General features: G+C 34.9%; 1 protein-coding gene across 1 annotated transcript in view; it reads left to right on the plus strand.

Annotated features, from left to right (window-relative positions):
- The first annotated feature begins 531 nt into the window (after positions 1-531).
- LOC108744136 overlaps positions 532-16224 on the plus strand; it is a 36112-nt gene continuing 20419 nt past the window's right edge. The window contains exons 1-5 of the mRNA XM_025973779.1: positions 532-586; positions 5673-5805; positions 10281-10533; positions 12428-12650; positions 14498-14684. Of these exons, the coding sequence (XP_025829564.1) occupies positions 547-586; positions 5673-5805; positions 10281-10533; positions 12428-12650; positions 14498-14684 (836 nt within the window). The 5' untranslated portion in view covers positions 532-546. The remainder of the gene's footprint in view (positions 587-5672; positions 5806-10280; positions 10534-12427; positions 12651-14497; positions 14685-16224) is intronic.

Genomic DNA, 16224 nt, shown 5'->3' on the forward strand with positions numbered 1-16224 from the left:
ATCTCTAAGTGTTTACTTCAAAATTTCTGAAAATTTTTCTTTCATTAATCTGCGAACAAAGCCTTGTATTATGAATAAAGAAAAATATTAGTAAATAAATCCACACATACTCTATTTTGAGCTGCCTGACCAACCCGTATCTTTAATTACAGACAAAGCATAGCATGCACAACACTATTATTGTTATTGAGTTCCTTGCAGAACTCGCAGATAGATCAGGCATGTGCGTTTTGAGTTATTGCTCTTGCGTGATGTCGACCTTGCTCTTACTTTCATTGAGTAAGTGAGCTAAACGCAAAAACATTCCGTTAAATAATATTTCGCTGGATTAAATGTTAACCATACGATCTCTATACATTATCGCGATTGAAAGCGAAGCATAAGACAGAGTTTACCGCCTAATTTGCATCGATTATAGACGATTACGTCGCCTACTCTGTATTGCCTCGCTATTGTTTACCTTATCTCCATCATGTTCGTGAACAATAGCAAAATTTTAATAAACAAAACGCTGTGGGTGGCGTCAATGTTGCGGACCTTTTGGGAATGAAAGAAAAATGGATCCAACGAAAAGGAGTTTTAGAAGGTACATTTAAATGTCACAAATAATTACACACGGGGTACCTTTTGTATCTCTTCTTTAACCATTTTGATCTGTATAGGAGTTTAGTTAGGACGTTTAAAAAATTGACATAGTCCGCAATAGAACTGTTCTATTTACTTTCCTCTTTGAACAACTAACTAGACTAGAGGAGTTGTTAATAGAACCCCAACTTTTAGGTAATATTGCCAACATAGAAAAGAGATGCTAGGTAGAAATTGCAGCGGACACCAATAAAGAAAAAGGAATTACTACACTAAATGAAATGAAATAAATGTACTTTAAAGTAAACCAAAATATCCCATGTTTATTTAACTCAATGCTTATTAATTGTATCAAACCAATTTTGGTATCTAGTCCAATAGAAACAATAAAATAGCATTTAAAAGAAATGAGTAAACATTAAAAAAGATTTCAAACTTTCGTTCCATTTGAATCACAAAATGACTAAGAAAATAGCTTTCCACTTTAAAGAAAATTTAAAATGTAGATATTGTGACCAATGAGTATAAAGTGGAACGTGAACGAATTATCAATAAATCAATAATATATGAAGTTTGGATTTGGCATTTGTACATCTGCATTTAAATTTTTGATAATGGATTTGTGTAAAGAATTTATCTCCAAAATGCAATCTGATGAATCTAATCTATCAGCAACAATACAATTCTCACAAAGCGGAAGCCTAGGAAGAAGAAGATTTGGCGGCATCAGTTTACAATACATTTAATAGTTAATAGCAATACTTTTGCACTGTGTTAATAAAAATAGACAGACATTATGTTACATGTACTTCTTGTAAGTTTATTAAATGTTCTTAATTGTAGTAGAAGAGTTCTCTTCAGTAGCTGAAGAAGGTAATCTTGTTACCGAAAAGTACTTCGGATATTTATAGTGTCGTGTTTTGGCGTTAACGTTTGTGTTATTTAAATATTCTATAGCTCTACCCCCATCGTTCCTATTGTTTCTTTTATCCATCTTAATGCTGGTCTTCATTTCTTTTTCTATTTGCTCATAGCTTTTTTGGCCATCTAAGTATTTTCTTCCATTTTAACTACAAGTCCGTACCACAGAAGTTGTCTTGTTTCTGTCTCGTCCAGGGTGGTATATACGTTCATTTTGAACTTAAGTTGGATACATATGCCAAATTAAGGAATTGATTGAGATGTTGTTTTTGACCGCGTCCAGTTTTACAAATTATTGCATTAATAATTGTCTTATTCAGTGATATTAGGCAAGGCAGTCATCGACTCCTAGCATCCATGACAGAGACCCGTCAGGGGGTTAATGGAATGTAGGTTAAGAAACCCTGATTTATACTCATGGCCAGCCGGTCTTAAAAGTTACTTTCTGCATTTAAAAAGCAAATAAGGAAAAGATTATATCTTGCTTTTAATGTCTGTATGATTGCATTACAACGTTTCGACCATGTTGTATCTTTAATCATCATCAGGTAACTAATAATTATTGTAAATTTAAAGCCACAGAGTTTATATACAGAGACATGATTAAATGATCGTCTAGGTGTGACGCTCTGCTCCGGTTGGTTGAGTTGCAGTTTCGAGATTACGGCACCGGTTTCAATATATGTATTTAGTGACTTTCCTACTTTGATGGCTAAAGTTTGATTGCTGCTGGATGTATGCTGCGTCATTAAACTTACTCCGGAACCAGTGCGTCCTTGTGGAGAATCTCTGCCCCTTCTAAAATAATTTTATGATTATTCGTCTAGGCATGTTCTGCTATGGCGAATAGTGCAGTTTCACCCTTCTTGGTATGTAATCAATGTTCCTTTATCCGATTTTCTAAAGGTCTCTTCGTTTCCCCAATGTAGAACTGACCGGATTCATGTGGAATCTTTTAAATACGGTTGTTCGTTTCTTTTTGTGTTGGAGGCTTCATTTGCAGGAGATGGACACGAAGAGTGTTGGACGATTAGAAGGTTGTTTTTATTCCATACTAGTTGGCCAATCTTCTTCCAATCTTGCATGATTTTTCTTTTACGTAAAGCAGTCTTAGAAGTTGTTTGCCCTCTTGAAGTTTTAATGTTGATTCATTTGCTTTACATTACTGTATTATGCTGTCCATCAGAGTTTATGTGGGTATTAGCATTTCTTCTCGTTTTCTCATATATTGATTATTTATTTTTGTAGACTTTCCGGTGTTTTGCATATGGTGACTGCTCGGTACGGGCTCCTTAGTTTACAGAGCTCGGATAGTTAAGAGGATTGACTAATAAGTACAAAATTCTGCACTAGCTATGATTAGTTCTTACGAATGTGTATCGTGAGTTGACTTATTCCTAATCAGCACAAATTAATTCGAAATTCTTCTGTTATTCTATGTAGAAAAAACAAATACAACGTGTAATTATACAACACGCTACTGAAGTGAAACTTCTTCAAACACACAAATATACCGGAATAGAGGTTAAGGAATTGGTTTAATGGTATTATTTGTACACTATGCTTCGCACGGGTGCAATGCTGTAGAATGTCTTTATATAAGTACAACAATCGCAGCTTTTTTGTCATTAGACAATACAAACCGGCCGGTACCGCCGCAACCGCTATGTCCCTGCATTTTAATAATATTTTGAAAAATATTCATTTAAATTACATGTTGTAAACGGCCATATTGATCTATATTAAATGCGCAATGTATTTAAAAGTACTTAATTGGATAAGGATTAATGCTGTATTGTTTAAAATCGCTTCGTAAATAAGCCATTATTTCTCGTCAGAAGTAAAAGATAAAAGATGGTTATTGTGGATTATCCTTAAGAGATAGACATATTCCATCCCGGACTTTTTTGTAGACCTTTTTAAGGTGTATAATACTGTAGTATATTATAAAATGTGTTTATTTACGACATCACATTACAAACCTCTAAAATTATCAGTGCTTCTCTACTATATTATGCATGTATTATACATATAAACCTTCCTCTTGAATTACTGTATCTATTAAAGAAAAACGCATTAAAATCCGTTGCGTAGTTTTAAAGATCTAAGCATACCTAGGGACAGACAACGGGGGAAATGGGTTGCATGATTTCGTTACATACCAATTCGCATGAAACGAACTTACCCTACCGTGTGTAAAGAAGTTTCAAGTTTCACTTCAAAAACAAGTTCATTCGGTACAATTAGAATAATACCTAATTTCCTATGTTGGTGTCTAATATACATACGTATTATATTAGCCAATACTTTTCTCATAACATGTCTGTAAATTGTATTGTTATTTAGTAGGTAGCAAGTGTAATGTATGTATATTGTGAAACGATTACCTGAGACGACCTTGGTCAATAGGCTTTTCCTTACTTACAGAATATATTTTAGCTTGTGAAGTAACCAAGAGAAGTAGGTAATAACATTAACAAAACGATTAATATAAAAAAAAAAGAATGAGACGCTTATGAAGGACGCATAAACAGGCAATAACTTCTGTTATTAAAGGTTGTATTAATTCATAGAGTCATCAAGTTAAGTAGGTTGATGTTTCTACAAATTACTTGAATTGTCTTGAGAGAACTAATCAAAGATCGACTATCTTAGCTATCGATCGTTGCCAATACTTGACTTAATTGATTGCATGTCGCACTTAATCTGAAACATGTTGAATAAAATGTATTGAAACCACTTTGAGCTAAATTTTACATTCATTTAAGATCATTACTTTTTCAGTAGTTACGCTATTATTTAGAACAACGGGTAATTGTCCAGAATTGGGGCTCCAGACCAAAATCGCTCCAAAGCTTTTATCATCGATTTCCGGTCATTCTACATAATAGAATTAGATATTAGAAGGTGGGGGAGACAGTTTTTATGACTTCGTAAATATAAAAATAATTTTTTGAATAACAATTTTTCAAAATTTTGGATAATTACCTGCATTGATGGCATCATTGTTTTGTTAGATAAATTTATGACAGATTGGAGTTTATTTAACGCTCCTGCCCTTGGGCTGATATATTGGAGTATTTTAATCACAGAAAGTATTAGTGCCAATATCGGAATTTGATACAATTCCTAGAATTGAGGCTACTGAGCAAAATCGCTCCAAAACCTTTTTCATCGATTTCTGGTCATTTCTAAGAGTTCAATGATTATATTTGAGGCGGGGGAGATACTTTTTTTCTATTATAGCATACATCATAGGGTATATGGTGTATGTATAGCTATTTCTTCTTTTAATATTAATAAAAGAACTTTATGCAGTCACAGTTGTGAGATAAAGATAAATAACTTTTTGTATAACTTTTAACACCACCCTTCTTCCGCCCCTGAACTCTTTAGCCATCTGTTTCCTTACCTACAGTCTAGAACTGTGATTTAAATTTTGAAAAATTATCATTCAAAAAAAATATTTCTTTTTATTTATGAAGTCATAAAAAACTGTCTCCCTCACCTTCTAATATCTAATTCTATTATGTAGAATAACCGGAAACCGATGAAAAAATTTTTGGAGCGATTTTGGTCTGGAGCCCCAATTCTGAATAATTACCGAAGAATAATTTCGCTATTGAAGATAAAAATAATAGTTCTCAACTATTTGGGGTCAAATGAGAAATTTTTATGTTATCTAAACTAATCCAGTGTTCAACAATGACTGTTGTGTTATTGTTTTTTTAATAGCCCGGCCCGTAAGTAGCTTAAAAATCAAGTCAAACCCTGAATTATTATTTTATAGAGAAAATTCTTCAAATTCCTTTAAAGGGTTGAAAGCCTTAGAATTTTTGCTCTAGAAAATTTCTTCAAAGCAATACGTAAAAAAAGTAACTTATTCGTACCTAGTCCAAAATACGTGAAAAAATCAAACAAATGCGAAATTGACTCTCATTTACTGCAGTAAATAACCGGTAGATGGAGATATAGTGCCGATAAATTGAATATTATTGGGTGTTTAAATAAAAAGGAGCTTCTACTTTTATAAAACAATTAACTTTTAGAGTTTAATCGAGTCTGTAAAATAAATTAATTAAAATTTTAATACAATNTTGTGTAACACCTTTTATAAGAATTTTTTATTACTTCTTAACTTAAACAACACATTTTATTTTTTACAGAAATGATTTCCTGGATATTTATGCTCTTTTTCTTCACTGCGTCTGCATTTGGAAATGAAATAGAACTTCTAAATCAATGGAGCCTCTTGGATTTCAATTTTCCTTATGGTTCAGGATTCCAAGCAAAATTTAAGTATGTATTGACTTCGTTTTTAATTCTAACCACTTGATCATAATTTGTACATTGTTTATATTAAGTATTATATTATTACCAGTGGTTACTTGTCGCCTTCAAATTAATCCCCACCCGATATTATAAACTTGTGCCAACGTTTTTTCCAATCCTCGAAGCATTTCAAAAAATAATTTTTTGTGATCTTGTTCAGCTCCTCCTTCGATGCCGTCATTATCTCATCAATCGTAGCGTAGCGTCGTACTTTCATAGGCCTCTTTAGTTTCGGGAACAAGAAAAGGTCACAGGGGACCAGATATTTGAGCATAGGCGTGCTCATGGTGCAAAAGTTAATTTTTGCGAATTGCGCATAAGTTGCAGATAATATTGTTTATTGACCGTTCTACCATGTGGCAAGAACTCATGATGCACCACGCCCCTGCAACCGAAGAAAACTGTAAGCGAAACCTTCACATTCGACCTAATTTGACTCGCTTTTTTCGGTCTTGGCTCGTGCGGCAGCTTCGATTGGGATGATTAAGCTATGGTTTCCACTTTATAATCAAAAACCCATGATTCGTCATTAGTGACCCTCTGGAGCAAATTTAGCTTATCGTGAACAGAGTCCAACAGCTCCTTAGCGATGTTAATGCGATGCTGCTTTTGGTCGAAATTGAGCAATTTTGGTACGAATTTCGCGGCTATCCGTCCCATACCCAAATCATTGGTAAAATCGAATGGCAGGAATCAATCGATATATTTAGGCCCTCAGCAAATTCTTTAACGGTGATTCGACGATTGGCCAATACTATTTTTTTCACTTCATCAATGTTTTTATCAGTTGTTGACGTGCTTGGGCGCCCGGCACGCTCTTCGTCGTTTACATTTTTTCGACCCTCTGAGAACATTTTGTACCACCGATAAACGTTGGTTCGGTCCAAGGTAGCTTCACCATATGCCACTGTCAACATTCGGAATGCGTCCGCATACTTAATTTTGTTTTTCACACAAAATTTGATACGGATTCTTTGATCCATTCTTTGAAATAGGCAAAAATTAAAGACTGTTTGGCTCGCCAATAGCCCTACCCTCCTATTAATTACAACACCATTAAACACCTACATGCATGAACACGGACGTACGCTATAAAGATTGTTGAAATTCGAACTCGGTGATAAAATACAGACTTGTGGATGTCTCCCAAAAATATTTCTGAGTCGTGCAAAAATGTCCGGTGTTTTGCGCATTTTATTTGTATTAATGTTCTGCTCTTACATTTGGTGTACGCGCTGTTTTATACAACCACAATCAAAGAAGTCAAATGGATTTAGATCCGGGCTACGCGTCGGCCAAGGTGGATGACTCGTACGTCTAATTCAGTGTCTAGGAAACTGCCATAGTCTAGAAACTCACGCAGTGATCAATGCAATAATACTATAGGGTTGTTCGGAAAGTCATTTCGTTTTTTTTTGTGGAAATGAAAGACAGTTTTCGTATAATAAACAAATACTTTATTAAATTATATATTGACCGTTCTGGTCCAACACCTTTTGCCATCTTTCTGGTAGTAGCATAATTCCACGCTCATAAAATTTTTGGTCTTTTCTGGCAAAAAACTGATCGAGGAGGTTTTTGACCTCCTCATTTGAGGTGAAGGTTTTACCGTCTAAAAAATTTTGGAGTGACCGGAACAAATAATAATCCGATGGTGCCAGGTCTGGAGAATATGGTGGGTGTAGCATTGTATCCCATTCAAGCTGTAAAAGCTTTTGGCGAGTGACCAAACTTGTGTGAGGTCTCGCGTTGTCTTGGTGAAACACTACACCTTTCCTGTTGATTAGTTCTGACCTTTTCTGTTGAAGTGCATCATTCAGTTTGTCCAGCTGATGACAGTAGACTTCCGAATTAATCGTTGTGTTATCCGGTAAAAGCTCAAAAAAAACGATTCCTTTAAAATCCCACCAAACAGACAGCATCACCTTTTTTTGGTGAATATCGGCTTTGGAAATGGTTTGAGCCGGTTCATCTTTTTTGCTCCATGACCTCTTGCGTTTGACGTTGTTGTATACAACCCATTTTTCGTCCCCAGTGATGATGCGCTTCAAAAAAGGATCACTTTTGTGACGTTTGAGAAACGAATCGCAGACGTCAATGCGGCAACACAGATTTCTCTCTGTGAGAACATGGGGAACCCATACATCGAGCTTCGAGGACAATCCCAGGCATTTCAAGTGATCATAAACTGTTGAATTTGATAAAGTTAACCTCAATCCAATCTCACGTGTTGTTATTCGCCGGTTCACATAAACTAATGCCTTTATCGCTTCTTTATCAGCTTCAACCGGCCTTCCCGAACGTGGTGCATCTTCGACATCAAAATTGCCGGATCGAAATTTAGCGAACCAGTTCTGGCAGTGGCGTACTGTCAACACACCTTCTCCATACACATCAGTCAATTTCTTTCTGGCTTGAACAGCATTTTTACCCTTTCTGTAGTAAAACAGTAAGATATGTCGAAAATGCTGCTTATCGCTCTCCATATTTAAAAGGGCACCAACCAAAAACTACTGCGTAGAATTAATTGGAATTTTTCACACACAAGTCTTGCTATATGAGTTCTCAAAGCATATAAAAATTATACGACTTAAACGTGAAGTTGGGTGCAAAAGAATACAATTAAATCCTCTGTCGGGAAAAAACGAAATGACTTTCCGAACAACCCTATATTTTGCACTGACACTCTGACCTATTGCCAATGACATCGACTGACTACATACATACAAACCTACAACGTCAAAAGAATAAGGAACTATTCTAGGGTGATTGTAACATAAACATCATCAATCACATTTGATCTAATCTCCTAAATAATGAAAGAAATACAACTCCGATGCTGCTAATTAGCAGCTGATTGAATACAGCGTTGCTTTGTCGCATTTCCCTTATTTTGAAGTAATTTTTAATCGAAAATGGACCAGCAAACATTTACTTAATTTTCTTGTTTTATAGTGTCCTATGACTTCCTGTAAGCTTTATTTCATAAACACCCTGCGTATATACATAGAGGAACTATTATTATGAGGCACATCTATATGCAATTAACAATTACTATTTCCATATTAATAATTTTTTTAAATAAATGGTTAATAAATCATTTACGTTTTTCTGTCGTTGTGTAAATTAGCGGTTTACTTTTCTTTTCAGAATTACTTTATATTCGTAATTGCTTAAGTACCTAGGCTTTTTTTTTAAAATGACGTCAGCGTAATTGGCAGTTATACAATAAAACCACACAAAAACAGAATCCTGTCACTCTGTTAATATGTACCTAGCTTTCGAGATTATAATGTGCAGTATGTGTAACAGTAAAATATACAATGTATACTTGCCTAAATTCGTTTAAATTGGCGATTTTGGACTTATTTTATGGATCGAAAATCTTGATGAGCAATAGTTTTAAAGAATGATTCTGAACTGAGCATAAAATACAATAAATATGCTATATTGGTAAATTCCTTGCAAAATTCTAACATATGTAAGGCTTACAGTTTTAAATTTTACATTATGTTGTGGTAATATTTGCAGTGGGCCAGTTCATGGACAATGGACTAGAATATTCAATTCGCGAGCCACCCGTAGCTCTAGGTAGTTTTTATGATCTAGTTCGAAACAGATTTAGCTTGATAATCCTAGATAATATTATAAATGCGAATGCGAGTTTTGACAGGGTTACAGAGAAAGACATAAGGTACCTTTTATCCTGAAAAAAATATTGTTCCCGAGGGATAGAAAAAAATTAGTTTTATGTGGTCGATATGATGCCTTAACTACACAAATTTTGTAGATATTGTTAGGGACACAGAAATGCACATAGAGTGCTTTTTATACAGAAAAGGTATTGTTCCCGACAGATAAAAAAAAATAGTTTTATTTAATTGATCATCATGAAATTTTGTAGACACATTGTCAGGGGTACAGAGAAGGACATAGGGTACCTTTTATCCAAAAGAAAAAATGCTGGTAAGTTTAGTTTAAAATTAGTTTTATTTGGTCGTCGATGATCTTTGTACAAGATGACCTTCACATTATGCCTTTGATAGTTTGCCTTTAAATCAGTTCAGGAAGTTGGTATGATGAATTGGGATTTGCAGAAGGCATTTCTTTAAAGCTCCAATATTAATGTGTTGTAGAAAATACCTGTTACTCTACCATAACGTTTCGAAAATATGAGTTATACCTATTTATACTCCAAATTAAGCATTCGGTTACGAATTTAAACCCTGCATGAGTTTTCTCCACTGTCACATATTCCGTAATTCTATGAACACTTTTTCAGAGAATCATTTAAAAAATAAATAAAAGAGAACAATTTTTTTGTGTTCGTGTTTTGTTTTATTTAGTATGAACGTATGAACTTATTAGGTCTTCTATGCCCAGTTGGGGTGCTTTCAGTTATAACTGAGCTCAAAACAAAATTTATTTTTATCACATTTTAGACCGGAGCGAACGTTTTTCACAGGAGTAGAAATAACTGACGACAGGATATTTCTGGCAATGCCAAGAGTTTTTGCTGGTGTTCCAGCTTCTTTAGCATTTATACCAAGAAATACACCACCGGGCTCTAGTCCTCCATTGGAAGCATACCCGTCATGGAACTGGCACTTAGCTGGTTTGGAAGGAAATAATACAGACTGTTCGCAAATTGTTTCAATTTACAGGATACGAAAGGATTCGTGCAACAGACTATGGGTAAGCCACCAACGAAAATTAAAAATAAAAAAATTAACAAAATTAAATATTTGGCCAGAAATTTCGATTGATTTCTACTTCATATGAAGTCTATAACGGCTCTGCATTTCCAAAGAAAGATAAAAAACAAAATTCTCGTAAGGTCACTCACGTCTTACGTGTTTCGTTCTTCGTTTGTCTCAGACGTTCCTCTAAGAGATTAATGAGCATAGAAATTTAAAACTTAACGCAGTTAAAAAACTAGTTAACCTCCTTATTTTTCAATCAATGGTAATCCGAAAATATCTACAGGATAAGGGAGAAGACAAATTAGTTAACTTGAATAAGTTCTTTAACAATTGCTAAAGTTTATTTAATTATATTTTGTAACAATAGACAGTGCTTTTTCTTTTAAATTATTTTGTTTTGTTTCTGCTCAATGACTGCAACCCGTATGCACAATAGGTACAACGATTATTTTTTATTAGTAGGTAAGTCGAGATTGAATTTTAGCTACCCTCCCTCCCCCAAAGGAAACCAGCAGTTATATTATTTCATATTCATCATAAGGTCGTCAGTCCTAAGGGTGGACACGCACCTCCACTCTTCTATCTTGAGTTAATCTTCGCATTTCTCTAAAACTAGAACAACCTACAGCCCTAACAATTTGTTAACAGTAATCTAATCTAGGTCTATCTCTACACCTCTTAACTCTTGTTTCTGCCTCTGATATGTCTCTGACTAGACCTTCATGCCTGAGAAGGTGTCCTACTAACCTATCTTTCCTACTTTTTATTAACTTCCATATAGGTTTCTATTCTCCTATTCTTTGTAATACTTCTTTATTTCTAACCTTCTCTATCCACGGTATCCTCATCATTCGCCTGTAACACCACATTTTGAACGCTTCTAACCTTTTCTTTTCCGCCGCGCCCACTGTCCATGTTTCGCACCCGTAGAAAGCCGCGCTCCAAACATACACCTTTAACAACCTTTTTCGATTTTTTAAATTGACCTTTCGCGAGCATAGAAGTGACTTCTTTTCATTAAAGGCGACACGACCCTGTGCTATGCTCTTTATATCCCTACTACTACTTCCGTCCTGGCTTATCTGACTTTCTAGATACCTAAAATCAGTCACCTCTTCTAATTTTTCGTCTCCTATCGTTTTTTTCGTTTTTACAGGATACGAAAGGATTCTGCCGCAATTATATTATTTACAATGCAAAAAATCGAGTCTTAAAATTAAGTGCTGACCTAGATTCCATGAGAAAAGAAAACGTTTTAAAAAATGATTAATTTTAAAATTCAGATTGTACAGTTTCTATGTCATCATCATCATTATAGGGTCTTCAGTTCGACACGCACCTCCACTCTTTCTTATCCTGAGGTAGTTTTCGCATTTAGTCCTTTTAACTCCCGCTTCTGCTTGTAATATATCTCTAACTAGACCTTCGGGCCTTAGAAGATATCCTTCAAAACTATCTCGCCCATTTCTTATTGACTTCCATAGCGCCCTTTGTTATCCTACAGTTTCTAATACTTCCTCATTTCTAACCTGCCCTTTCCTTGTTATCCTCATCGTTCACTTATGCTTCTAATCATTTCTTTTCTTCTTTTTGTCTTTGTTAAAGGTGACTCGACCCTGCGCTATCCTTCGTTTTATACCTTTACTGCTCCTTCCATCCTTATCTGAGTTCCTATTAGATACCGGAAAACAGCGACTTCTTCTAATCCTGGTCGTTTTACTCACTTCTTAAGAAATGAAAAAATGTATACCAAATAAAATTAAAGGTTGCTTAATGAGTAAATTCTTTTTCAACTACAATTTTCTTTTAGCTAGTGAATTACACAAAAATTGTTTATAATTTTATTCGTGTAGGTAATTGTAGAGAATATTAATTATTTTTTGAAGGTATTGGATTCTGGGGTTTTAACATCTTTAGAAGACTACCGACCAACATGTACACCAAAGATTTTAATTTTCGATTTAAAAACTGACGCTCTAATCAGGCGGATCCTTTTCCCGCGGGAAGTTCTTAGACCAAATTCCTTACTTACAAACTTGGTTATAGATGAATCCGTTCAAGGAGCATGCGATTCTGCATTTGTCTACATATCCGATACTGTAGCCCCAGGTTAGTAATAATAACATTTAATGCGTTTTTTGTAGAAAAAGGTCGGTCCTTACAAATAATAGCGACCATTAGATACGTAACATCGGAACAGCAAAATCCAAAATAATTTTTGACTTTATATTAGTCTTTAGAAAGAACGATATGCGAATGCGACATTTATTCCCGTTACAGTCAAAAAATCAAATAAACCTACCGTAACCTAACCATGGACTAGAAAAACCTTGTTGGTATACTTCCTTTAAAACAAAATAATTCGAAGTGGTCGCAGGCAGCTACGACAGAACACAGACCCTTTACCTACTGTCTTGACAGCGCGTTTTAGAAAATACCACAAATGGCGTGGTGAGCGCCATCTGTAGTACGATGCTACATTTGAGGATGACGTTGTTGGAGCATACGTAATCCTCAAATGTAGCATCGTACTACAGATGGCGCTTACCACGCCATTTGCGGTATTTTCCATACTTCGTATAGTTTCTCTGGTGATGTGATCTTTAGTTTGACCGACGCAAAGTATAAGAGAACAGCACTAGGCCAGACAAGAAAGAAGACAATTCTCGGCCAAACTCTTAGCCGATGAGGAACGTATAATCCGTACGGTACTACACGGAAAAATTGACCATTTTATCCATTACAATTGCATTGCTCAAATGTGCTGTTATTGGTACCAATTACTACCTATTGAAAATATTAACGAGATAACTATTCATAATTGAACAAAACTTTTGGCAGGTACTGTATGAAAAAGTATGTTTAATGAACAAGAGTCGAGAGTATAATGAGATTTTTTCTCCCTACCTACGATTTTGCCAGCGCGCATCCAAGACATTGGGAGGGCCACATCGCAGCGATGTGACCTTTAGTATAACCTGCGCAAAATAGAAAAGAACGGCGCTAGACCAGAAAAGAAAGGAGACAACTCTCCGCCAAACTCTTAACTGGTATGGTACAGTACTGCCCATTTTATCGACTAAAATTGCATTGCTCGAATGTGCTATTATCGGTACCAATTACTATTGAAAATATTAATGAGATGTTAATTTATATTTCAAGACATATTAAAGACCCATTAGATGTTTAACGCTTGTTTTCAACTTGCACTACTATTTATGATGGAGCAAAACTTTTGGGAGGTACTGTAAGAGAAAATATGTTTAATGAACAAGAGTTGAGAGTATAAGGAGCTCCTTTATCCCTACCTTCTATTTTGCCAGTGCGCTTCCAAGACATTGGAAGGGGCACTTCTCTAGAGAAAGTAAACGAAGTATAGTTAATAATTACTACCAAAGTAATAATGTTATATCTGAACCTCACCTTCATTTCTTTTACTGGTTTTTGAGTTTAAGTTATTACAACTGGTTAGTATAATATGTAAGCCCTTGAAAATGATCTCGTAGACCGAAACAATTGTCGATTTGATAAAAATTAAATTGGTGAAACATTTTGTGTACGATGTGTACCATCAAAAATTCAAGTTTAATTAAAAAGAATTTGAATAATAAATAATTTTTAACAAATCATAAATTTAGAAAGAACGGCATAATTATTGGGTGTGTATTTTTATTTAATACAAAGTTTTTTAGTTACATGTTTTTCAGGTATTTAAACTAAATTTATCCCTAAGTATTTGAAGCACCTACATGCTTCTTTTTAAATATTTTAAAGTGAAATTGTTAAGTTTCATTTAAAAATAGTTGTATTTTTGAAAGCATCCTTCACGCTTTAAAAAAGTGATATTTATTGTTGTTTTTATTAGAGCATTTATAAAAGCGCTGATTTTAAATATTCTTTTACTTTCATTTTAAATGTAAAACCTGAATTATTATAAGCTTAATTGTATTTTGTAGGTATCGTTGTATATGACTCATTAAAAGACACCGCCTGGAGAGTAACTCATCCCAGTATGTTTCCTGATCCGGACTTTTCTGACGCAACAATAGACGGAGAAACGTTTACATTAATGGACGGAATTATTGGTCTGGCGCATTCGCCTAATTTAGGTCAACTTTATTTTCAACCCTATGCCACTGACAGGTAATTAAAATAATTTAATGCTAATGAATTTTGACGATAAAAGTAAGGAAGTTATTATAATTCCGATAATTTTACTTGTAATCTACTTTCAATAAGTACTTATGTATGGAAAGAGGAGACGTTACTTTACGAAATGTTGTCAATTTTTAAAATATTTATTATTTATACAAATTTACCCCTCAAAAGAGAAATGCCTCTCCTTCTGATGTAGGTACTGTACGACACTTACATGTGACATTGATGTCATTGTAATTCTAGTCGTTTACATTTTATGAACAAATTCCTTGATAGGTGGTAGGTATGTTCTCCGATATCTATCTGAATATCTTTAGTGATAGTCTGCTTCTTAAGTATTGTCTAAAAACAAACAGGATTGTCCTATTATCAGAACACTCACTTTGTGAATGTAAAATAATATATTTATTAGGTGTTACATGACAAAAATAGCTTGTCCCCTGGAACATTTACGCACATCAATGCGCGATGGACACTACACACTGTAGTGGGGACAGTTAATTTAGTCGTTATGGTTTCCTGAAAACATGAAGAGATGTATACGAACTCGCCCATTATTATTAGATAACAACTTTAAATCCGAAATCTCATAAGGTCGTCAGTCCTACAACTGTACGCACCTCAGAGCCGGACTGAAGATTTGGGCCCGGAGTGCGATGCAACCGAATGACCTGGTTTAGAAGGGAAAGTGCACAAATTTTAACAGTACTCGTTTTTAAATAAATTTAAGAAGAGGAAATTTGCGTTTGTTTTTGCCTCGGTTTTTGCTCTTGTTTTAAAAATTGTTTAAGCTTTTGTTAATTTCTCCTTTTTTTTCACATTTTATGAGTCAAATGCACCCCGAGTCAGTTCGGCCCTGACGCATCACCACTCCTTCCTATCCTGAGGTAATCTTCGCATCATAGGAAACTGCCATAGTCTAGAAACTCACGCAGTGATCAATGCAATAATACTATAGGGTTGTTCGGAAAGCCATTTCGTTTTTTTTTGTGGAAATGAAAGACAGTTTTCGTATAATAAACAAATACTTTATTAAATTATATATTGACCGTTCTGGTCCAACACCTTTTACCATCTTTTTGGTAGTAGCATAATTCCACGCTCATAAAATTTTTGGTCTTTGCTGGCAAAAAACTGATCGAGGAGGTTTTTGACCTCCTCATTTGAGGTGAAGGTTTTACCGTCTAAAAAATTTTGGAGTGACCGGAACAAATAATAATCCGATGGTGCCAGGTCTGGAGAATATGGTGGGTGTAGCATTGTATCCCATTCAAGCTGTAAAAGCTTTTGGCGAGTGACCAAACTTGTGTGAGGTCTCGCGTTGTCTTGGTGAAACACTACACCTTTCCTGTTGATTAGTTCTGACCTTTTCTGTTGAAGTGCATCATTCAGTTTGTCCAGCTGATGACAGTAGACTTCCGAATTAATCGTTGTGTTATCCGGTAAAAGCTCAAAAAAAACGATTCCTTTAAAATCCCACCAAACAGACAGCATCACCTTTTTTTGGTGAATATCGGCTTTGGAA

Source organism: Agrilus planipennis, unplaced genomic scaffold (assembly GCF_000699045.2).
Source record: "Agrilus planipennis isolate EAB-ADULT unplaced genomic scaffold, Apla_2.0 scaffold18, whole genome shotgun sequence".
Classification (NCBI taxonomy): Eukaryota; Metazoa; Arthropoda; class Insecta; order Coleoptera; family Buprestidae; genus Agrilus; species Agrilus planipennis.